Source organism: Astatotilapia calliptera, chromosome 11 (genome assembly GCF_900246225.1).
Source record: "Astatotilapia calliptera chromosome 11, fAstCal1.2, whole genome shotgun sequence".
Taxonomy (NCBI): domain Eukaryota; kingdom Metazoa; phylum Chordata; class Actinopteri; order Cichliformes; family Cichlidae; genus Astatotilapia; species Astatotilapia calliptera.
This window is the reverse complement of record NC_039312.1, coordinates 21,277,330-21,302,946: the sequence shown is the minus strand read 5'-3', so window position 1 is coordinate 21,302,946 and position 25,617 is coordinate 21,277,330. Positions and strand designations below refer to the sequence as shown.

The 25,617-nt window shown below is 41.1% G+C and overlaps 2 protein-coding genes across 4 annotated transcripts; one reads left to right on the top strand and one right to left on the bottom strand.

Moving 5' to 3' along the window:
- Positions 1–8,281: 8,281 nt before the first annotated feature.
- khdc4 (KH domain containing 4, pre-mRNA splicing factor) lies at positions 8,282–19,470 on the top strand. Of its 2 annotated transcripts, XM_026184827.1 has the most exons (14): positions 8,283–8,412; positions 8,831–9,014; positions 12,416–12,544; positions 12,647–12,726; positions 12,823–12,875; positions 12,967–13,145; positions 14,157–14,368; positions 14,886–14,946; positions 15,832–15,883; positions 16,273–16,589; positions 16,905–17,051; positions 17,497–17,606; positions 17,700–17,785; positions 18,652–19,470. In XM_026184827.1, the coding sequence occupies exons 1-14, from the start codon at positions 8,384–8,386 to the stop codon at positions 18,897–18,899; spliced, it is 1,887 nt and encodes a 628-aa protein (XP_026040612.1). In that variant the 5' UTR covers positions 8,283–8,383; the 3' UTR covers positions 18,900–19,470. The 2 variants fall into 2 exon arrangements, with proteins under 2 accessions (XP_026040613.1, XP_026040612.1); XM_026184828.1 differs by lacking the exon at positions 18,652–19,470 and having other exon boundaries at positions 8,282–8,412; positions 17,525–17,606; positions 17,700–17,767.
- Positions 19,416–23,137, bottom strand: LOC113032143 (NADH dehydrogenase [ubiquinone] flavoprotein 1, mitochondrial-like). Of its 2 annotated transcripts, none has more exons than XM_026184829.1 (10): positions 22,899–23,137; positions 22,370–22,455; positions 22,099–22,269; positions 21,811–21,994; positions 21,547–21,736; positions 21,210–21,422; positions 20,953–21,119; positions 20,785–20,866; positions 19,911–20,056; positions 19,416–19,772 (listed from the first exon to the last, which is right to left on the bottom strand). In XM_026184829.1, exons 1-10 carry the CDS (start codon positions 22,980–22,982, stop codon positions 19,677–19,679), a joined length of 1,419 nt encoding a protein of 472 aa, XP_026040614.1. In that variant the 5' UTR covers positions 22,983–23,137; the 3' UTR covers positions 19,416–19,676. The 2 variants fall into 2 exon arrangements, with proteins under 2 accessions (XP_026040614.1, XP_026040615.1); XM_026184830.1 differs by having other exon boundaries at positions 22,370–22,452.
- Positions 23,138–25,617: the final 2,480 nt, after the last annotated feature.

Below are 25,617 nucleotides of genomic sequence, written 5' to 3'. Positions count from 1 at the left end.
TCTGACATTTCTTCTTTTTTTTTTTGAGAATTTGTTTTTAAAATTATATCTTGACCTGCATGTTGGGTTTGAAAATGTGTTGGCTTATTATGAACCATGTGATGCTTTGCATGCTCTCTACTGGTGTTGACTATAACTGATGTTTATATAGGTTATAATATATAGTCTTGAATAAAGAGTACGCTTTCTTTAATTCACTGTGTCACTGGATCTTTTTACTAATGGTAATCAACACCACCAGAAATATAAAAATATAAAAAACAACAACAAATGTCAAGACAACAGGAAAGTTCAGGTATAAAATATGTGGATCGCTAAGGAAAAGGCACAATACGGTCAAGAAGTCCTTGAGTTCCACTCGTACTTTTGTTTGTGTCTGTGTCAGCATGACAGCCAGTCCTGAAGGTCTTTCTCGTTTGCAAAGGTCTGTCTCTGTCTGTCTGACTCAAAGGCTGCTCTGTACTGTGTCGCAGACCCTGCTGCTCTTTGACGCACATGAGCAAATATTGCCGTTTGACAGACAGGAGTAACGTTGGGGAAGGGATAACAGGACAAAAGGGGCAGAGTGTAACTGGTCAGAAACACAGAGCTTTCTGGTTAGGTGTGAACTTTGAGGTCAAGGGGTTTAAGTTACTATGTGATTATATGGTCCCTGATTCAAGTCTGGCTTGAGGCTATTGACACATGCCATCTCCAATCTTTCTCCACTTATTTTCTGCCTGTGCAGTGGGTTCAGAAAACACCGGGAGGCTCGAGGAAGCCAAAACACAGACACGAGCCACAAGATCAGATATCAGGGTAGATTTGAGTGTTTTGAAAACGAATCAATCAAAGCTCACAGAAACTCAGAACAGCACTGGCTCAGCGAGACTGATACAACAAGTTCAAAAATAAAACGTGCCATAAAATCTTATTTTTTTTACTGTGTTTCCACTTATTTTCTAAAGTTTACAGTATGTCTGCGTCTGTGCTGATGGTGGTTAACTTTTCCTTTAAGAGGACATACCTCCTCATAAAAATAATTCAAGAAATAAGTTATAAACATTTTCATTTTAATGCTCATGGAGAATCTGAGACAACATTTTAGAAAAATAACCAAATACTTCAGGAGACCAAAGTAGTAAAACTCACAAATTATAATATTATTATAATATACACATTATAATATCTAGCAACTCAACATTTTTTTCTTGCCATTTAATAAGCAGATGATTCACAGTAGTGATCCCTAAAGCGATCCGCTGAAAAAGGAGGAAGATTTAATAATGGGAGCGTGCAGGCAATGGATAATTTGATTTAATGCTATAATGCAGTTTAAAATGAAACCTAAACTTAAATTTTAGGTTTATTTATCTGCACATGAAGTAGATATATTCAAGAAATACCTCCGGACTGCACAAGAAGCTCTGAAGTCATGTGTCTCATTACTGCTTGAGCAGTAACAGGTTGAAGAGACACATACCAAAAGCGTTTGTCAAAGGGAGCTTATGTGTGTCTCTGCGTTGCGATGCCATTATTTCTGCAGGCTGTAGAGCTCTCCAGTAATTCATGCCGCCTGCCATGTGTTTCTATTTACCTGGCACGGCTACTTCTCAGCATAACGTTCCCACTGCAGTTATTATTCAGAGCCCTGTGCAGTCACACCACGGGGGCGCTTCTGTTGCAAAGCTAATGCAATATCCATCCACCGTTCACAGACAACTGAGACCCGAGTACCACATTTATCCACTGAAATGGAATTTCTTTCAGAGGAAGCGCCAGCTCAGTATACATTTAAAATAAGGCGTCTTAATATGAGACTCAGTGATTTTGGGACCCCCGGGGTCATACCAAAATGACAGAAGATGGAGGGTGTAGCTTGTGTAAAGATGAAAGGTATCCAAAAAAGACACTCAACAGGAGTGTGGATATTAAAGCACGCAGGGCTTGTTGTTCAATTTTCTGACTCTGCATAGCGGGCAGGTTTGAGGTGTCGATGTATTCTAACCTCCATATATCAGGTGATTAAGTCCTGCCACAGATCTGCAGGGATGACTGAGTGTTTGATAAACTTCAAATACACTGTGTTTGGTCAACCCAATGAAATAAGATGGAAAATATTGTCTCAGATGGCAGGCCGGCCAATCTTTAAACTTTGTGTTGGTAGCTGCAGAGGCGGATTTGTGCCAATCATAACTTTTATCCTGTCGTGCAACAGAAGCTTTAGATTTCATCCTGAGACCACAGAGGGTGTCATTGTCTCGAGACCACTGGGGAAAAAAAGGGGGACAAATATTTTCGTCAGAGGGCATCGCTCTGTTCTACCTGAAGATTTCATAAATCCAGCACATGTCACTTTCCTGGAACCATCGAGCATCTTTCCATTTCAGCACCCCTCACCCCCTCCCATCAGGCTCTCTTCTTGACCACTGTCTGAGGCTGATGCAGGTGCCCCTCCCCTGGGCAGCCCGCTCAGGAAAGCAACCCGCTGTGTAGACGAGACGAGGCCACAGCCCCGGGCCAAATTCACACTGTGAAGTGTATAAGAGGCTCCCTTTCTCTCCAGACATACACAAGAAAGATTCCCTTTGCACTCCGCCTCCTCTAAAATTCAATCTGCCCATCTGTTTTCCTTCTCTTAATCACTTTGTGTCCCCTTTACACTTTGCTTTGTCTGCACCTCCATTCCTCTGCATGGCCTCACCTCATGTGATGTTTATCTTTGTAAGTTTCTCATTTTATTTATAACAAAAGGGGTTGGTATTATGACATGTTATCAGCTGTAACATTTATAACACCACAACAGCAGATATCCCTTTCAGGTTGATGATACCCTGCCTGTGATACACACAACCACAAGATTAAACCCCCCCCCCCCAAAAACTGCTTGTAATTTCTGGTTTGACAGCAAACTGAAACATAGGCACTGACAGTATCTCATTGTTCAACCCAGTCGAAGCCCAACGTGAGGCGCCCTTCTCCTCATCACGTCCCCTGATTTCACATATCTGTGTCAGCCGCCAGGATCAGGCGAGACCCAGGCCTGCGTGCCTTGAAGGCCGGAGGTTAAATCCACCAACATGCACATTACAGTTCACACTTTGCCTCTTACTAGGAAAGGCAGTAAATATGGCATGGATGCCCTGCTCGCTCCTGCTCCCTCTGTTTTCTCTGTGTCTCTTGCTCCCCTGGCTTCTCCTCTCACAGCATACTGCCTGTAAACAGTCGAGTCAGGCATCAAGACTTGGCTGACCTCTGACCTCTGACTTCTGACACGGCGAACCCTGCAGTTGGTGAGGAACGGATATTTTACATTTCTACAGCTTTTCTTAATCTTGTTTAAATACGTCACATATTGTTTCATTCTTATTTTTATCAGTTAAAAAATATACTTTACCTCAGTGTGCACTTTGTTTTATACTTGTATACATATTTGTATTTATTTGACTCTGAGCTCTGAGCTCTGAACAAGATTTCCTATGTACCAAGACCTAGTGCATGTGTATAAATGGCAAATAAAACTTTCAAGAATTTATAGCATTTGGTTTTATGGGATAGGAATGTATATGAAAAATGATCTTTTACATTTTTCAGATAAGAAGAGTGATAATTATTATGCTTTACTGAGCATTTATTTACTAAATAAATACACTTGTGTTCAGCAGAATCAAATATAAAGGTCACTTTATAAATTTATTTGGCCCAACAGGTTAAAGTAAAACACCAGTATGATAACTATCTAAATGTGACATATAGACCAGCTAATGTAGCTCTAAGTGTCATTGTTAGAATTAGAGTGCCACCTGGAGGTGAAGTGAAAGAAAAAATCAGAGTGAGGGTGAGATCAAGAGTTTGTCTGTGTGGGACAAATCCTTGCCTCAAGAATGAGATTTCCATACCGGATTAAAAGGGTCCCGGGTCCCAGGAGGATGCTGGGGAAAGGGTGGTGTGGAGGCAGGTGATCTGCTGTGGTGACCCTTAAAACAAGCAGCTGAAAGAATAAGATTAAGAAGATGATGTAAAAGAGAAATATAACATGTTTATTTTTATTGCAATATTCCTAACATACTTAAAAACATTCTTTCTTAAAACATTTAGTAACTGTGCTTCAATGAATCTCTTTCTTTTTGACTTGCACTCACTTGATTCTGGTGAGACTTGCATGTACTGACTTAAAAGCCAACCAAAATGTGGGACGATGTCTCAATATGTGGGGCAGCGAGACAAGGAGTAAAAATGGTGTTCAGTCCTTCATAAAGTGGGACACCTGACCACCCTAGGCCTAGTTGCCTGCCACAGCTAAAAAAAACAACCCAAAAAACCCACCTAACTTTGGAGAAGACACCTCGGTTCTTTTTTTCATGGTTTGAAAATTCTTAAAAGTCACAATAAATAAAGAAAGACAGAGGTCCGTGGATTTTAATTGTATTACAGTTTATTTTGGATTCACTTTGCAGGACTCACAGTTCAGCCCACCTTGAACAAAACCTTTTGCTCCTCTCTCTTTTTTTTCTGATTGGCTGCCCCGTGGAAACAGAAGGTTTGAACTGCAGGTGTGTGGGCCGTTGTGAGCTCACAGACAGAGTCTTGTGCCTTAAGTCACCATATTAAGGATATCACCCTCTTCTTGGCAGAGCAAGTAGAAAAAAGGCTGAATTTTTACACTAGTCTGATCATCAACCAGTGTAACAATAAAACCATGTAAGAAAATAAAGGAAAAGCGCCATCGTTCAATTTGAACAATAAAAATCATTATAAAAAAGTACTAAATATCTACTCGTCGTCCAGGCTGATTATTTTAGTTTGACAGGCGGGTTGAAAACTGAGGATGAAAAGGCAGCGATCGAGAGTATATCTATTATTTTATTAAATAAGAAAGCATATCTTTTATCTTCAGGATCAATAACAGACTGTTCCAATGGGCTTGCTAGTTCTACACCAAGACTTAATCATGTCTGTACAAACATCACACTACAGTCATGATGGCTTGGCTGCACCGTGTTACACAACTTATTGTTCCACCCGTCTGTCTTTGCACTGACTGAACTTCCAGCTCGGGTGGCTCATTAAATGACACACCTCAGCAATCAAGTCTATAGCTGTGAGGTCACCTCCTGTCCTGATGGCTTAATGCTGCACAGCAAACTCTGTTCACCTGGTGAAGAAATATGATTAATTTCCAAGGCTCAAAGGTTGACCTCCCTTGTAAGCTTACATGCTTGTTTTTTATCAGTGATAATGACTGACGGTCAGTTAAAACAGTGAACTTTACAAGTTAACAGTTTTAGCATGTAAAGTTTACCCTTACCTAAATCTGCATTTAACAAAAAATCTGCAGCACACTTAAAAGATACAGTTAAATAAATTAAACATATAGTAAAAAGCATGTTAGTTACTATAAAAACACCAAAACCTATCCATGACCTCTACCATAAAAATGATAAAATGATCTTAGGCCCAATAGATAAATGCAAACCAACAATTTCCTGGTATGAAAACATGACACATGTTGATCCTGATCAAACTGAAGAAAGCAGAGTTTAGCAGATAATTTTCAGCACCCTGCACCACAGAGCAACAGAAATACAAGCAGGGCTGCCAGTTGTTCAATCTGTTGATTCATGTTGCCCCCCTGCAAGGTGTTCTCACCTTCCACAGAAACCTGCACCTCCTGGCCCTGTCTCTGAAAACCCAGGGTGGTCAGTAACCGAACACCTGTACCTGCCAGAGTGACTCTCAGTAAGACAGCACAGCTTAAGAGCCAGGAGGCACGATGCCATTGCCTGGCTTAGCCTATAGGGGCAAATGGGGTCTCTGCAAGACTGGGTCTGTTTTGCTTTACAGAGCAGACTTGGGGTTTTTAATCTTGGGTCAGTTTAGAAACATTTAATTTTAAGTCTCTTTACAAAACTCACAAACTGGTCCATGTTAGCAGGAACACATTTGTATCATGATAAGCTGGAGAGGACCCAAGTGCAGGACAATGAATGCTGAATAACTTTAAAAAATCACAAGTTTCAATAGCTTTGATAGTAACAGAAAAGTCCAAAAACAAAGCGAGCCAGAGAAAACATGAGGATACAGCAAGTAAAGCAACACAGCAAATTCAGGAACATAAACTGTTTGACAAACACTTTGCTAGTGTTGGGTTAGACCCTGTTTTCCTTCAGCGCAACCTTAATTCTTTGTGGCACAGATTGATTTCTCAGAGATTTCGGTCCATGTTGACATGATTACATCACATAGTTGCTGCAGATTTACTAGATATGCATCCATGATGTAAAACTCCCTTCCCACTACATCCCAAAGTTACTCAACTGGATTGACATCTGTGGAGACTGTGGAGGCCGTTTGAGTACAGTGAACTCATTGTCAAACGCAAGAAAGCAGTTTGAGATGATTTGAGCTTTGTTTCATGGGGTGTGATCCTGCTGGAAACAAACGTTAGATGATGAGTACACTGTGGTCATAAAAGGAAGGACACAGTGAGCAACAATACTCGTGTAGACTGAGGTGTTTAAAAGATGATCAATTGGTACGAAGGGCCCCCAAATGTGCTGAGAACATATTCTCCACACCACTATATCACCAAGCAACCTAAACTTTTTTTTTTTTTTTTTCTTTTGCCTGTCCCGTTTGGCTCTTTTGCCATCAGAATTGTTGTCTAAAGGCAAAGAAAGATGCCCAACGGATTTACTTTACCAAATTGACCATCCCAGCCTTGCCATAATGGTCCATTTGATTCACCTTTTATTGTTTATTTTATTTTCACTTACTGAACATGGGACAGACTTGACTGGGGGAAAGAAGGGGAGAAAGAAAGAGGGAAAGAGAAACAGCTGAGAAGAGGGACGGGGGAGAAGGGCAAAAACCAAAAACCAACAGAATGAGCAGAAAAAGAAAAAAAAAGAAGAAAAAAACAGTAAGTATTCTTTTAAGCAACCTAAACTGTTGATATAAGACAGGATGGAGCCATGACTTCATGTTTTTTTATGCCAAATTTTGACCCTACCATGAATGTCACAGCAGAAACTAAGGCTCATCAGACCAGGTAGCATTTTTCCAATCTTCTCTGCTCCAGTTTTGATGAGCCTGTGTAAACTGTAGCCTCAGTTTCCTGTTCTTTACTGACAGGAGTGGCACCCAGTGTGCTCTTCTTCTGCTGTAGCTCATCAGCTTCAAGGTTTGCCAGGTTGCTTATGCAGAGATGCTCCTCTGCCTTAGTTGTAATGAGGATTATTTGAGTTACTGTTGCCCTCCTATCAGCTCGAAGCAGTCTATCCAGTCTCCTCTGACCTCTGGCATCAACAAGGCATTTTCACCCACATTTCTCTCCATATTTTCTCATTTTGTCTTTTTGTTGAAAACCATATAAATGATAGTGTGGAAAAATCTCAATGGATCAGATGAGATCAACAAGCATTTTCTTCCCCAATCTGATGCTTGGTTTGAACTTGTCGCCATGTGATTAGCTGATTAAATACTTAAAACAAGGGGTTGAACAAGAGTACATAAAGAAAACACCAGTGTGTTTGGGGCTGATTACACAACAGGACATAGGTGAGGGTGGGGGAAACCAAGACTCATGACAAGAATACCAAAAAAAAAAAAAAAAAAAAAGACACAGAAACACAGCAGAACATCAATAAAACCAGAAAGCAGAAACCAAAAAGTAGTATTAAACAGAAATACAAAACTGGAAAACCACACCAAATGTGTTTCATTGTCTTTATTATTATTATTATTATTATTATTATTATTATTATTATTATTATTATTATTATTATTATTATTATTATTATTATTGCTATCATAGTGCTGTAAGTGTTAAACTTCAAACATTAATCTTATGTATGATCAGTCCATACATATATTTACTGAGTGAACATCATTCATTTGGCTTACTGTCACAGTTTAACCGACAAATTATTCCGCATTTAAAGATGACTGACTGACTATGTTTAAATTTGCGCATTTGAAACCCTAACAGAATTTCAACACAAATCAGTGCAGTAACCTGTGTCCTTTCATTTATGAGGTTTTTCAGTGGATTAAGCAGGAGTACACCTGCTAAAACTCACCTCGTCATGAAGCCTGTCCGGCATCTCAAGGGTTTTCTCTTCACTGGAAACTCTGATATCGCCTCAAGAGACACTGGCCAAGGGTAGCACGACAGGTGAGGAAGAAGCATCCCACCTGAACCTTCTGTTTTTTCCCCCTTTTGAACACACTTGCTGGTGTCTGGCGCCCTCTGGTGGCGTCATTGAGCGAGAACAGCAGTAACCGGAGGCGGAAACGGTGAGACACGAAGCGGCTAGCCATCAGCACAGCTGACTGTACGAGCTGTGCAGAAGTCTGGAGAGATTTTCCTCACGGGGATTTTTTTCTATCTGACGAAACATTGATGTCATTCTGTGGGGCTCAGAGCAGCGGGTAAGCCTTTAAACCCGGACAGTTTTTGTATTTTTATTGTGCTGTTTAGCCGCCGCCTTTATGCTTTCAGATAGCCGGCTAGCTCGCTAACGTTAGCCGCCTTATATAATCATGGCCGTGCTGTCGCGCTGCAGCTGGCGAGCAGCTCATGCTTTTTATCCTGTAGCTACTCAAAAACAAAATATTTTTAAATAATTAATTTCGGTGGCAGAGTGCCTGTGATTGTGACCGCAAACTGAATACAAAGAGGAAAAAACCCTGTTAGACCACAGTTCTGGTTTCCAAAACGTCAACAATAACAGCATTGGGTGTTGTTTGCTTATCCTCACGGTTGAGTTTTTGGGGGTTTGTGGGCTGAAGTGAGGGTTATACAAACTTTTTTGACTAGTTTAATGTTTTTTGTCTTTCTGTGTTCCAGCCGCCGCAGCAAATGGGACCAGCCTGGGCCCGGGTCTGGCTCTGGTGGGATGGGGGAGGCTGAAGCTGCACCCACTGGAGCTCTGGATGCTGCTGCTGCTGTGGCTGCCAAGATTAATGCCATGCTGGTGGCCAAAGGCAAACTCAAACCCTCACAGATAGGCAACCCCGGGCCGCCTGATAAGGTAATGAACAGCATGGCGGTCTTTCTATTAATTACTTTTGTTTTAAAGGCGATTTTATAAATTATTGAATCCGTTGTTGTGCCAAAAAGTGATTTCCAATGTTTCTGTGTATTTTTTATGTGTAATATCTTTAGGCATAGACTTCGGTGAACAGGGCTTACAAAGGGGTTATATATAGAATTTAAAAATTATCTGTTTTTGAAGTATCTTTACAACTCTGTGTTATTGTACTTACATCATAACCAATCTGGTCCTTTATCCCCACTTAAAATATTTTTACAGAACTATTGTAATATTTGCTGCCATTTCTGCTGTGCTCTTGGCCAACTTACTCTTACAAAAGACATATTTAATGTTAATGAGATTTTTTTTTTTAACTGCATAAATAAAGGTTATATAAAAGTCACTGCCAAAAACTGATTGCGGCTTCTACTTTGTTGTTTGCGGCTCAAGATGACTTTATGTCATCCATGAGGGATGCATTTGACATATGTTTCACATATTATAGCCCAACAAGTTACTTATAGCAGTTTAAATACAAGCAGTCAGTTTTTGGCAAATACCGGAAGTCAGTTTTTGGCAGACAATCAGTTTTTGGCACAACACCGTAATAGAGAAGCGTGGTACCCAGACTGCACTATACAAGGCTGTTCCACCCCGAAATTTAATAATTTTGGGTTGGATGTTGTGATTGTTTAACCTCCAGTATGCAAAATACTTTACCCAACATCTTCATACTGTAGGGCCACTGTTATTTTCACTTTTCTCCTGGAGAGATGATGTCTACCTGAAGTCAAATTATTCAACCATTACTCCATAGGGTCCAGTACAGTAATCATTAAACTTTAATAGAGCTTTTTTTATTTATACATTTATGTTCATCACACAAACTCAACAACTCTGTCGCAGCAGTGCTGTGTTGACCTGTGGGTAAAGGTGCAGAACATATCAGCAGGCTATGTTATGAAATGGAAAATGCACTGTGACCTAACACACGCACAATCTGTCATGGTGATCATTTCTTGTAATAAACACCGAGATTCTGTGGGGCGGTATTATCTTCTGTCCTTTCTTAACGGATGTGTTCAATGAGGTAATAAAGGAACCACCTTTTCTTAGTACTTGGAGGGTTCAAGCAATTAGGAAGCTTCCAAAGGAAATTAGACTTTTATAGTTATTCCTATTACCATAAGCCTTATGTGTTCTTCCTGGTGTATCCATACACTTATATATATATATGTGTACATGTGACCAGCACTGACAAAAACATAAGAAAGATATTCATATTCAGATATTATTGGATTTCATAGAAGATAATTAAGAAAACAGGATATTCAAACACGGTGTCTATATAATGACATTTGATTTAAAGCTTTAACTGTATTCCCACATATTTTCTCTCTTGTCCTGCATTTTTACACTTAGACTCCAACATCAAGGTTATAAGATAACATATACCTCTTTTTTCAGCAGGTAAATATATATAAGTAACATGTTATGTATTTCAATAAAATGCAATACAGTGCAATCAAACAAATATCTTAATAACGAAGTAGAAACTAATCTGAAATAAAAAAAAACAGTGAAGTAAAATTAGTACATTTTGTTTTTGCATTGCGCATGTACACTTCACCTCCACCAGATGTCACTCTTTACAGTTCCTGCTGGAGGAGGAAATGCTGCTTTTACAGACCTGTAAAATGGCTTTGTAGTGCTTTAGTGATATTGCAGATTAATGAACAGGACCGCTTTATCTTTAATGCTTTAAAGATTTGTTGCATCAACATTGTGACAACAGTATATTTTATTATTAACTTGTAACTTCAATTTTATATTGAGTCAAAACTTTATTAAATCATTTTTAATTCTCAACACTCAGACGCTAATCCCTTTTTGGCTCCAAAACAATGTGGTTACCCACAGTGGCGAACCCTTGCGAATAAGAGAGCAGCTTAAAATAGTTTTCACTTCAGAGTTATTCCAATTTTATTGAACATTTCTGTAACTGGATTTTCTTAAACACTGCACATATCCAAACTGAAACAAAGAAACACAAACGCCCTTGTTGACAACGTCCTCCTGTTCCACAGTTTGGCTTGAGCTCGGCTGAACAATCATGTCACAATATCACAGTGCGAGTCATTGCCAAATAAAAGGCGGCAACATTTTCATTACCTTGTTTTCAAAGTCTTTGGAAGCCAGAGTCGTAATTGATAATAAAAATCTATCAATTGCCAAATCCTACATGAGTGGAGACACAGGATTATTTTGTTAAGAGTAGAGCTGGGCGATATAAGATTTTTTTATATCACGATATGTTTTTTCATTTCAGGCGATAACGATATCTATCACGATATAAGCCAAATAACTATATTTGTAAGATTTAAATGTGCCGTTGCTCACAAGTAAAATGTGAAATAATTAGCAGCTCGTTTTAATTTAAATATTTATTTCCCATAATAAGTTCAACAGGGTAGATGTACTTAAGGAACATGAGACTTCAGTTTCAGATAAATAAAGGCAAATATTGCAAACTACACAAAAGGCAGCCGCTAAAGCGTTTAAGTTTGAAAATAGAACAAACGAAACAGACTAAATTGTCAATTCCACTTAGAAACAAAATATTAATTCTAAAAATAAATCTTAGTTTGTTTTACAGAAGAACAGACAAAACTGACTAACTTTTCTCAATATCAAATAAACTGAGAACTAAAAGGAAATTCTCAATCTCTCCTTGTTGTATAGCTGAGCTTTTCAAACAGTTTTAACAGTTACTTTAGTCTGACAAAAGCCGAATGACGAATTAGCGCTTTCAGTCAGAGATTGAGCATGCACCGGTTTATTGTATTTCCAGACTTGCTTTCGGCACAATTTACAGTGCAAGCTACTAAGTTTTTTGTCAGACTTGAAATAGCCGAAATACCTTCACACTACGGAACTTCTATGGCCCTTCTGTTCGACAAGCTCTCCGGCATTGGAACCATCATCGGTTTTTTCTCCGGTAACCTTCGCTCACGCTCTTGGTTGATTTTTCTCTAGTCGGCACACTCATTTCCTTCATTACCTGGGCAGCCCAGCTGGCAGCTTCCCAAACAAATACACATGTGCGCCTTGGCACTTGTGCTGCACGTAACAAGTCACGTGACGTGACGCTGCGGCTGTGATTGGTTCGGCTCTGCGCTACTTAATTTGGATTGGCTGTTCTTTTTTTTAAGAGGCCAAGAGAGATGAGGCCTATCGCAATAGTTTAATTTTTCTATCGAGAAAAAGTTATTTCGCAATACATATCGTTATCGTTCTATCGCCCAGCTCTAGTTAAAATGTATGTTTTAAGTCTCCAGTATAAAATAATGAGCTGTGCCTTGACTGACGCATGCTTCTTGTTCCGTACCCTCTTTCAGGTCCTTGGTGTCGGAAAGCCTCCAGTGCCGCCAAAAGCCAAAGACGACCTGGTGGTAGCTGAAGTTGAGATCAATGACGTCCCAATTAATTGTCGAAATCTCCTGACACGCGGGCAAACGCAGGATGAGGTCAGCAACAATATGGATGATATTTTCAAAAGTTAGGTCTGTTTCTTAGCTAGCGGATTGCTCGTGATGTGGTTTGTAATTTTTAATATGGTTTGTCCACAGATCAGTAAAGTGAGCGGTGCTGCAGTGTCGACCAGAGGCCGTTACATGACAGCAGAGGAGAAGACCAAAGCGCTAACAGGGTGACTGTCTCTCATTTTCACTAACCGAACTGATAGTAGACCCGGTGTTTGATGTTTTTATGTAAACTCGGCCTTGTTTCTGCTCATTCCAATCAGGGATCGACCTCTGTATCTACACGTCCAAGGACAGACAAGAGAGCTTGTTGACAGTAAGTATTCTTTTAAACTTCAGTCAGTCATAAACGTTTGTCTTTGTGTAGCTCGTAATTCGACTGACAGTTTCTCTTCTCCGTTTTCCAGGAGCAGTTAATAGAATCAAGGAGATCATCACAAACGGGGTGGTGAAGGCTGCAACTGCTTCATCATCCTCTCCATCTTTCTCCTCTACTGGGGCTTCAGTCACAGTGTATCAGCAGAACAACCTCCCTGCTCCTTCACTGCCCCCTGTGACCCACCACAAACCACACTTTCAGTCAGGGGTAAGGCAGTTCCCACATGGATGCAGGTCATACTCTCTGTTTCCACCTAATTTTGAAGCACCGATCAGTTTACCAATTGCCTCAATACACTTACTGTTTTTAGAAAAGGTGAGGGGGGTGAGATTATAAATAGTTAGCGTCATATTTAATCAATGCCTTCAAAAGAACAGTAAATAGGTTGCTTTAGATTTTATATACTTCAGAAGTGTAAGACTTGGAAGACTTCAAACATCTAGTGCAGACAAAGAAGCTGCGATTGTTTGAATGAAAAAGACATTTGATTTGATTTGCATCCAACCTTCGGTAGCAGTCGATTTAACAACAGTCTTCACTTGGGGGGGAACAAAAAGGACATTAGTGGTGTGCGATAAATACAGAGGCACTACTGCCAATACCGATGCTTTTTAACTTATAAAGGTAACTTATGTAGGGGAGAGCGGTGTGCCATGATTTATGAGATGAATGGGCATCAGTTTAAAAATCTGAACACCTTTTAATGACCACCAAAATCCCTGTAACTGTTACTTTCTATAATAATTAGTTAACACAACAAAACCTTTCAGCTTTTTGAAACTGGATTTTTTTGGAGACCTGGAATGTGAATGTGCCTGTTTTTAAAGGACTTCGGTCAAGTTCTGTTGTTTAAATGTGTTATAGGCTTTAAATAAAACAGGTGATAACACAGAACACAAAAAGTTTCAGACATTTTTCATAGTGCATGTTTGAGATATAGTTTTCTTATTAAAATAAAAAATTTAACACAATTCAGTGGAATACAGTCTGACCTTTTAGGATAGAGTATTGATCCAATAAAAGTGTTTGTCTCGATACTGCCGATATTTGGAATGATCAACCTACCTCTAGACATTCATGAATTTAAAAATGTTTGGAGATATACTGGAACTAATGTCTAAAAAGGGGCATAAATGTAGGGGGGACTGAAAACTGTCAGTATGGTAATGTGTTTAGTCATAGTTACTGCAACCCTTCATATTTTCTTTCATTTCTCAGATGCATTTTGTTCAAGATAAGATCTTTGTGGGCCTGGATCACGCTGTCCCGGGCTTTGCAGTCAAAGAGCGTGTCGAGGGGCCCGGCTGTTCATACTTGCAGCACATCCAGGCTGAGACCGGGGCCAAAGTCTTCCTCAGAGGGAAAGGATCCGGCTGTTTGGAGCCTGCCTCTGGACGAGAGGCCTTTGAACCCATGTACATTTACATCAGGTGGGTATCATCAGTCTTTGTCCATTAAAGGCGGCGCAGGCTAATGAAGCGTTGTCACAACACTGCCACACTCTGGAGTTTTCTGCAGTAGAGCGCAGTCAGAATTTCCAAATTATTATTATTATTATTATTTTTTTTTAAGAAAATAAATTAAAAGTAAATGTGATTGATGCTTTTTTTTTACCAGTGCCTGGTGGGATGCTATTCACTATAATGGCCAAAAGGTGGTGGTAATGCAACTACAAACTATTTGCCACCCACTACTAAACAATAACATTAAAAAGTTCTGATTACTGGGTGTTAGAATAATAAGATGGTAAAATAAGATAGTACTGTACAGACACGAAGCCCAAAACTACTTCAACTGTCATATAGTTCTGTGTAAATTTCCTTTAGAAAAATTAGAAAATGAAGTCTGGTGTAAATATGTCACATGCAGCGTCAATAGAGAACAGTGGATTTCAAATATTGGTAGTTTTCCATGATTATGAACTATTTTTGCTGTTTTTCTCTCCAGTCACTCGAAACCTGAAGGACTTGCAGCAGCAAAGACTTTGTGTGAGAACCTGCTTCAGACAGTGAGTACTCCAAATGTCCATTTTCCCCATTCCAGCTTCAGCAGACAGTCAAGCATTAAAACCAATTTTCAGATGCTCCCTTATCCACAGGGTTGCACAGCAGGTAGCTCTGCATATTTGTTTTGCCGGATATTTACTGCAGACGCCTTTCCTGATGCAACCCCAGAGGGATTTTTGTCTCCTCACGGGATCAAACTGGAGATCTTTTGCTTGTTAGGCAAAGGTGCAAACCCCTACACTGTGGAGTCACTAGACAGTCCCTGAGCATTAATAAATAATAAGTAAGTAATGAGTGGTGGCCTGTCACAGATTAGTTATGAAAAGTGTTTTGTTTCTTTTTTTTTTAACAAAACAACTGGAAACACTAATGGTACGAGATCAATATTGCAAATGAACAATTAATTAAATCGCTGGTGGCACTGATGTTTCCACACTGTGTTAACTGTTGACACTCGCTGGTGATAAAACGAAAATGTTTTTAAACTAAGCAAAGAAACACACACTTCCTTGTGGTTTAAGGGATCACTGATCTCAGCTTCTGCAGATGCGCACATCGGCTACAGAGCTGTAGATAGTGAAGGATTATTTGTGTGCTGCACCACAAGCGGAGACCACAAGTATTTTCTGCAGACACAGCCGTTTTCTTAAAGGTGGAGACTCAAAGGTAGTTTGTGCTGTAAATGTTCGAAGGCGTTTTTGTTGTTGTTGTTTTTTAACTGAATCTTGATAGATCTCGTTCTTTTACAGTTGGTTTTTATGGTTTTTTTTCTTTTATAATGGTTACATTATGTTGAACTCTTGTCTTTATAGGATGACTTTCAAAGTAAATTTTTTATTTTTTTTAAAACTATTAACAAGATTAAATGCAATGTTCCTCTTTTCTAGGTCCATGCAGAGTATTCTCGCTTCCTTAATCAAATGATGCCAACACCACAAGGTACTCCACAGCTGGTAGTTTTTCTGTAGTTTCTGTTGCTGTACCAAAGCTCTTTTTCTTTAACTGAAAGCTGTAAGATTCTCAGTCTAAGGAGCTTGGAAAGAAAAGCGTCTGGACTTCTTTAAGTTGCTTGAAGACGTTTCACCTCTCATCCGAGAAGCTTCTTCAGTTCTGAAACTGAAACTGAAGAAGCTTCTCGGATGAGAGGTGAAACGTCTTCAAGCAACTTAAAGAAGTCCAGACGCTTTTCTTTCCAAGCTCCTTAGACTACGATGACCTGGATGACTGAGAACCTTCACAGACATTCTCAGTCTAACACATCTGTTTATTGACATCTCTGTGAGAGCCTCATTCTAGCTGTTTTGCTTGTTTCTTTTGTTTTTATTCAGGGTTTGGACAGCCGCCAGTAGTGAATGGGATATCTCCTCAACCTCCTTACTACCCCCCTACTGGCTACCAGCAAGGCTACCCACTGCCCGTACCCCCACCTCAGCCTCAGCCTGTCCCTTCACCTTACGCTGTCCCACCTCCTGCGCCGCCAGTGGCTGCCGCTGGTGTTCCCTCTCAGTACCCTCTCCGCCCAGCTCCAGCTCCTATTCCTGCTGCTGTCCCTGTACCTCTACCTGTCCCTATCCCTGCCCCTGTCCCCACTGTAGCTCCTGCACCCACGCCTGCACCAGTACCTGCTCCTGACATCTTGCCACAGGTAGGATTCATTGTAACATGGCCTTAAAACTAAAGCAGGCATCCAGAAACACAAATAAAACAAGACTGTGTAAAATCTTTGACTGTACAACAATCCCATTTTTTTCCTAGGTCCACTTAACTCTTTACCCCTTGAAAGCTAACTAGGAGCAAATCTAAACATCTGACACAATCAAAACTTCTGCACAAAATTAGATCTTTGGATTACTACTTCTTTAATTTTACTTTTATAAACTGTGAAACTCTCGCCAAGGATATGTGTCATAGCAGGCAAATCAGTAACCAGACGATACTGTTGTTTTCGTCTTTTGTGCAGACTCTAGCCCCTCCTGTACGTTTACCTCCCTCTGCTGCAGCACCACCCAAAGTTTCACCTCCTGCTGCCCCAGCCAACCCACCACAGAAAAGACGCTTTACAGAGGAGGTGCCTGACGAGACAGACAGTGGCCTGCTGGGATACCAGGTGATACATTTCTTTTGCATTTTCACCCCCTCATCATTCTCTGGTGTTTTTTTTTTTTTTTTTTAAACACCCCCTATATTTTATTTTCTCCACATCGTGGTCTCCATGTTTGTTTGTTCCCTGTTTGTATGTCGGAGTCCTCATTGTCACGAGTCACCTTCATGAGCCGAGGAAGCACTCTTACCTCTCTTTCCGATTTCTGTCTCCTAACATATCATCTTTGCTCTCTTCAAATGTCTTTTGTACCTTGGTTGAGATAGCTTGGAGAGCTGTTAAAAGTATCTTTCATAGTGGACGGGAAAATATCATTATAATCACAGGTTTGTGGTAAGCTAGCTTTTTTTCACTTTGGTGTTGTAAATAGGTGTGTATTGTTTTTTAGTGTCAGGGCAGGGCTTAGTTGAGGATGTCTCCTAATCGTGCCTGTGTGTTTTTCTGCTCATAGCATGGACCCATTCATATGACTAATTTAGGTGCAGGCTTCTCCATGGGCAGCCCTGAGAATCCAGGATCCCAACCACAGAGTTCCTCCAGCCCGTCGTGTGAGAGGGACAGGTGTGCAGATTTTACACAGGATGTTGTTCAGGTTAATAATATTCACAGGTCAGTGAGAAGAGTTCACTCACTCCCTCTCTTTGTGTTCTCCAGTAAGCAGCTAATGCCTCCACCCCCCTTGGCTGTGAATGGAGCGAGACCCAAGGTGGAAGAGAGAAAAGCACCGCAAGGCCCCGCCGGTAAGGGCGTTATCCTGTGGATTGACAAATCCCTGCCCAAATCCAAATCACGGACTGTGACCCTCTTATAAGCCTGGCCTCAATTTTATTCACAGCCTTAATGTAGAGCTGTAGAGACAAATGTAAATCCTCTCCCTGCCTACTGAAGCTGGATGTCTGTTACATAACCCCCCCAAAAACAGATTTAGTTTCGTTTTTCTATATTTAATATTAAAGCCACTCCTGGTTTTGTGGCTGAGATAAATGCAGCGCCCGCCACAATAAGCCTCAAACGGGCTTTTCCAGGAGTCTGCTGCTGTGACAACACATCTCAAGATAATGAGGCGGAGCTATGACTCAACACCTTTTGTGTGCCTTCAACTCCTTTTTATAAAGGAGTGCGATTATGTCGAGCCGTGACGACATCATCAGTCTGGATTGTCCGACGTTCGTTTTCCTCCCTCGCTAACGAGAATCTCTCCTGTTTTTGTGTTTTTCTCTTTTTCTCTGTGTTTTTCTTCTCTTCCATGTGTCTCCGGTGTGATGATGGATATCGGTTGGGGGTGGGGTACGACTCGTCCTGTGACACCGTCTTGCCGCTCGATTGGACGGCCCCTGACACTGTCGCTCCCCACCAACCAATGGCTGCTTTTGAATGGCCGCCACCCCCCCTCCTCAAACCGGCTGACATAAACGTTGATTTACATTTGATCTATTAACTTTTTGTTTCTCCCAACATGTGTTTGAAATAATTACCTTTGACTTGAAATGAGCTGCTGCTGTTGTTGTGTATCTTTTCTCTCTTTCTCCTCTCCACATGTGCTGCCTTTCTCTCGCTCTCTCTCTCTTTTCCTGTTTTTTCTTTTGCTCTCTTCTTCCTCTTTTAGCACCTGCAGTAAAAAGACTGAAAACAGGTTTGGTGGCATACACCGGCGGCTCTTCTGATGAAGAGGAAGACCACCCCACCTCAAAAGCCACCTCAGGGCCAGGTAACCCTGGGGCAGTTCCCCCTACCTCCTCAACTACCACAACCACCTCAGGCTGGGCACAGGGTTATCGCTGCCCTCCTCCACCACTCCCTCGAGCTAAAACACAGCCGCAGCAGCAGTCTATACCTTTCTGGATGGCACCCTAATGCAGAAAAAAAAAAAAAATCTGAACTCACCGAGTGCTTTCTGCTGAGTCTTACAGGATATCCACCCAAACTGAGCCCATCTGTTCTTCACCAGGATGACTCGTAACAGCTCTGTGTTGGTTTCAGGATTTAGCACTTGGGTCTAAATGGACAAGCTAAAGTTTTGTAAAGATTCCCATTTGTTTGTTTGACTGTCATTAGTCATTGTTCAAAGAAGGACATTTGCCGGAGTGATACTTCAACCTTTAGTCTGGATGTATAGCTGGTCAGTTGAGCAATATTCTGCCTGCCTTCTTGGTCTGAATCGAGGGAAAACCTGCACCAGCTCAGCTGTGTGTCTCTGTGAAATGATAACACAGACTGTAAATCACAGACCAGTTTTCCTTTCATCCTAACACATCTTTTCCTGTTCCCACTCTCTTTTCTTTCCCCAAAGTAAAAACAAAACAAACATCAATCACTTAATCCTTTCTTGATCATCTCCTTTTTTTGTACAGATCAGACTGGACATGTACGCAGTGAAGCATTTGAATTTATTTCTCAAGTTTATGAAATAAAGCTAATTTATTGACGTATGTGTTCATTTCTTTCATTGCGTCGTGCATCAGTTAACTAAGTTGAAGATGTCATTGCTGCTTTTATATCACCAAAGCAGACTGGTTGTCCACACATAGCTTTTGCGATCAGGATAACTTTGATCAATAAGTAATATTTACACTTAAAATAAATGATCTATGGAATGATTTGATGACAGACTGAATGGGAGGCATTTCACTTTCAGATCATCTCGACCTCTGGCGCCCTTGCGGGATTTTTCTTGTTATAGTGAGCAATGCGGCTCTCCATGACAGGCCTGAAGTGGCGGATCAAACCCTGCACACACAAAAGGGAAAAAAAAAAGAGGGTAAACGCCCCTGACTCTTCACATTTAGCATTTCCTTTGAAATTGAAGGCTCAGTTTTACTGAACTTGTGCTTAAGTGCTTAAAACGCCTCCAAGAAGAAATCTCACCTGCACAGGCCAAGCAGCTCCGTCCCCGAGAGCACAAATGGTGTGTCCCTCTATCTGCTTACTGAGCTCCCAAATCATGTCAATTTCTGAAACTGCTGCCTCGCCTTGGACAAACCTCCACATCATTTTATCCATCCAGTCCACTCCTGTGGGAGAGGAAGGAGTTGAACAAGCATTATAAAATTACAATTCCTGAAACTTTTAAGCAAAGTTTTACCTCGGAGGAGTTATTATTGACCCTAATCTTAATCCAATTCTAATAAAGACTTAAAAACCTATTTGATATCTTAAAATAACAGTTGTAGCTTCCTTTTGTGTTCTTCACAAACTAATAATCCAAATCCTGAAGCTAATTGATTAAATTACTCACACATTATGACTCTAGCTTTACTAAGACAATGAAACGAATGCTGTTGCACTGTTTGTCCAAATTAATGCAAAAATTATACACATTTAAAAAGGCTTTTTCTAACCGAGATTTACATTACATATGTGCAAATAAAATGCATCAATACAGGCTCAGATTATGATTAATTTGTCATAAAACCTCTGTTTTACCAGTATTATGTTTTCAATCCTTCGATAATTGTGCTCTTACAGGTATATCTTACCTTACCAGAGTGTTTATTTTGCTATAATAACATATTTGAGCACTTATCATACCTATGTACCCTTCAGGCATGTCCTGAGTAGTAAACGCTTCACCTAACCCTGATGTTCTTGTTGACAGTTCACACAAGTGCTTATTATAGCTCAATGAAGAGAGAAGAGCACTGTAAGGAATGTAAGGAGGATGTAAAAAGATTTTAAAGGGTGAGATAATGGATGTTTTAACAGTTACTGCCTGAGCCCAGTGTTGAATGTAGTTCCTTACCCTCCCTGCAGGGGGTGCACTGTCCACAGCTCTCGTGTTTGTAAAACTCAACCAAACGTGCAATGGCTCGGACCACATCGGTCTGCAGAGAAGACGCATCAGTCAGATTTTCTTTCTGCTGTCACTGAGGAGCCTGTGAAATGTGCAATATTTCAGGCAACTGTTTACCGATTTATCCATGACTATGACAGCTGCGGTTCCCAGGGCACTCTCTGCACGAACCAGGTCATCGAAATCCATCAGCACATCATCACACACATGCCGAGGGATAATGGGAGTGGAGGACCCCCCTGGGATCACTCCTAATAGATTGTCCCAGCCACCTCTCACTCCTCCTGCACCAATCATACGAGAGAAAAGAGGAAAAAAATGTGTAATGTTTCATAAACTCTTCATGGACAGAACTGGATTAAACACACACACACCTGCATGTCTCTCTATCAGCTCTCTCAGAGGAATAGACATCTCTTCCTCCACTGTGCATGGGGTGTTTACGTGACCAGAGATGTTGAACAGCTTCGTCCCAGAGTTCCTCTCCCTCCCAAAGCTGGTGAACCAAGCGCCGCCTCGACGACAGATCGTAGGCGCCACAGCAACTGTCTCCACGTTGGCCACCGTTGTTGGGCATCCAAACACCCCTTTAGGGAGAGAGAAAGAGAGCAGTAAATAACTATAATTAGAATATAACCCTATTTAGCAGTTTCTTAAACCATAATTAGGTGCTGCAGGATATTGGAGGCTGCTGTGGAGAGTTTACCTCACCTATGTCTGCAGGGAAAGGCGGCTTGAGCCGGGGCTTCCCTTGTTTGCCCTCAAGAGACTCGATTAGAGCCGTCTCCTCTCCACAGATGTATGCGCCTGCTCCCCGCATAACAAACACATCAAAGTCATACCCAGAGCCGCAGGCGTTCTTTCCAATCAGCCCTGCTTTGTACGCCTCATTAATGGCCACCTGTTTGAAGAAAACAATTAAGACAAACGCTCTTCATCCACGGACTGTTCGTCACACATCCATCCATACATTACCTGTAGGTTTGATGACTCATTGTAAAACTCCCCTCTAATGTAGATGTACGCGGCACGAGCTCCCATGCCTCTCCCAGCCACCAGACAGCCCTCTATAAGCTTATGGGGGTCATGACGCATTATCTCGCGGTCTTTACATGTCCCAGGCTCCCCCTCGTCAGCATTCACCACCAGATACTTTGGCCTACCACATAGCAAACGCGGAAAGTCACAGACACGCCAACAGATTATTTATTCATGAAACCTTAGCATCATTCGCAGATTGTTTCTGTTCCCTCTTGCTCCTACCTGCCATCGCTGGGTTTGTTCATGAAACTCCACTTCATGCCTGTCGGAAATCCTGCTCCTCCTCTGCCACGAAGCCCCGAGATTTTCACCTCATTCAGGATCCAGTCCTGTCCCTTCAGTATGATCTCCTTGGTCTTATACCAATCTCCTCTTTTTAGCGCTCCTTTGAGTCTGGGAGAAAAAACGGAAGAGAAGAGCAACAGAGAGAGATAAGGTGTTTCTACAGGTCATTAGAGAGTAATGAAGGTGGTTTTACTTCAAATACTTTTACCTCCAGTCATGTCGGCCATATAAGTTAGTAAATATCCGATCTTGGTCACTCAGAGGACCAAATATGGTCTTTTTTGGCTTCACCTGCTGGAAATAAGAAAAGTTGGAAAAAAAAAAAGGAAAAGGTGTGGCTGAAAAAAGCTGTCAGTCTTTCTGGGTTTGGACATCTGCTGCCTTAAACAACCTGTAATGTTTTACTTCTGAGATTAATGCTGAGGTGATTTGGCGCCATATCAACAAATTAAAATGCCAAACAATACAACTTTTGTGAAGCTTAACATAAGAATACTACTGAATTAAACCCAGGAGTACTTTATAGGACTTTTTAAAATTGCACAACACGCATTCATCTTTGTCTTTTACTGTAAAATCTACAGTAATATTGGGGGGGGGGGGGGGGATACACGTTTAAAGACCACAAGTTGCTCTAAAAATCTTAGTGGAACGATCCGGATAATCTTATTTCACTCACAAACGTGCCACTTTCTTCTCTGTGCTGTGTATTGATGTGTGACCGCAGGCCTACATACCTGTGGCTGCGCAGCAGTGCTGTAGGTGAGTCGTGGAGCAACCTGACGCGCCACAGCGCCCCACAGCATCCGCGGAGGCAGCATCCTGCAGGGGGCCCAAGACACCCACCCCCAGCTCACTTTTAAACTGCTTTAAACTCCAAAGCTGCTTCTCCCAGGGTCTACGTTTTCTTAGAAGATCGAGTCGACTTTTAAACCTCGGCTGCCGAAGGAGCTGCAGCCTACGCCTGCTGGTTCAGCTTAATTAAACTAAGAGGATTAGAGACCACGTCACGTCCTGCTCGCGGAAGGTACCCGTTAGGCTATGTTATGCACGCGCACGCACGCACACAGAAACAATTATTGGGTCACCCAAAAACTAATGCTCACTAATATGGAAATTGTCATGCCAGCTGATCAGTGGCCATGAGTACTATTCACAGAGAGTCACTTAGAAGAGTGACGAAACGTTTTCCCCACTGAAAACATTAATTCCAGATGAACAGAATCAACTTTTTGGGATTTCCTTACCTGGCTGATTGAGCGTGCATCGAGACAATTATTGGGTCAGTATCAAAGCCACATCATATCATTTTTATTAAGGGATTTTGTGCACAGTTTACATGGTTATGTACGAATTATTAATCTGAAAGTAAACATGGCCTCCTGGCAAGGTGGTGGGGGGCACCGATTTATTTATACCATCCGTGAGGCCTGCTTTGCCACTTGGGTTGGCATTTCATTTGTCTTGGTATTTTGTGTGCTGGTTGACTGGAAATGTTTACTGAAACACTTGAGGTGTTATTTCCTTTTAATCTTCTGTGAAAATGCTCCATAGATGATTGAACTTGAACTCGAAACACACAAATGTTACTCACTTTAAGTGCAGCCGAGTTCCACGGTGAGACAGAGCCAGAACAAAATTAGGACCATGAACGCAAACCAGCCACGGTTTATTTTATTATTCACACCTGTGCCTTTCATAGGTCAGAATGACTTCCATGTTAAAGACCTGTTCACTTTTTCCCCCACACCATTTCCAGCTCAATCACTTAAACTAAGAAATAATGGGCTTAAAGTGTTGCGTGCAAGTTTATTTCCCCTGGGTTAGAGTTAGGGGGCAGAAAAAGTGAGCTCAAGTTCAACCTCCATTATGATCCAAAGAAATCATTCAAGCACACAGTCATGGCCACATCTGCACAACTGCTCGTTAACACAAATATCTAGTCAACCAATCACAGTGCAACAACCGTACTAGGAAAACTGAGCAAACCATTGTTGATGGTGCCAGACTGAATATTTGAGAAGCTGCTGATCTGCTGGGATTTTCCCCAACAATCACTTCTTCAGTTTATGAAGAATGATCAGAAAAGAAGAAAATATCCAGCGAGAGGCAGTTCTCTGGAGATTGGCCAGACTGCTTCCAGCCAATACGAAGGCAACATCAACTCAAATAACCACTTGTTACAGCAAAGGAACGCAGAAGCAACACAATTAACTTTGAAGAAAATCGGGGTAAAGCAACAGAAGACCACACTGGGTGCCTCTCTTGTCAGCTAAGAACAGGAAACTAAAGCTACAATTCACACTGATAAGACAAAATTGAACAAGATGAGCAACTGATAAATGTGCAGCAACTATGTAATGGTATAGTGTCAGTATTGAATATGGAGTGTTCCAGTTGTGAATTCAAGAATCAAGACAGTTCTGAAGGTAAAAGGGGGCCCAGCTCAATACTAACAAGGTTTACTTATTAAAGTGGACAGTGAATGTAACAGCCAAGCAAGTAAACATGAGAAATATTTAAAACAAAATATTATGGTAAATGGCCTGTATTTTTATAGCGCTTTACTTAGTCCCTAAGGACCCCAAAGTGCTTTACACTACAATCAGTCATTCACCCATTCACACACACATTCACACACTGGTGATGGCAAGCTACATTGTAGCCAAATCTGCCCTGGGGCGCACTGACGGAGGCGATATTAAAGTAACAATAGCATAAATAATCAATTCGATTCTATAAAAATCCAAACAAAACAAAAAGAATCATTAAATAATCTGTCTGGAATCGGGACAAACGAATATTTGAAACAATTACTCTTTAATCTGTCAGCATAACGATGAACTTTGTAAACAAACAGTGATCGCTGACTGAAAACACAGTGCCAGCTCAGTCTATACGTTCCTGTCAACTAGCTCAGGCACGCTTCATTTCCCATCACTTTTCACCTTTTCTGACAATGCCATTGAAAGCATAACTGACACCTCAGTGAGGTGATATTTCACCAAGATTAGCTCATATTACAGATCACTTACTGGCACTTAACAAGAAATGTCAGCACAAGAATGTTAAAAATAACAGCAGCACTTTTTTTCTGCCCACACAGCTCAGTCACAACTATTTAATTATTAAATGTTGGGGGGTCCTTTTAGTTTAAGTTTAAATTCACTAGTATTACAGATATAGTGCGTTATACTATTTCTCAACTCTCCGTGGATTTTGACATCGGACTTAGAAAATTGCCTATGTGCTAGTTTTTAAACCCCAGAGAAGAGGGACAGATGGAGGGCAGTTAGAGAATCAGGAAGTGCAGCGGAATTTGTAAGGAGGAAGTGAGAGCAGCTATGAAGAGGATGAAGAGTGAAAAGATGGCTGGTCCTACTGACATACAGTACCTGTAGAGATATGGAGATGCTGGTAGCAGCAGACTTTTTAATGAGTTTGACATAATCTTGG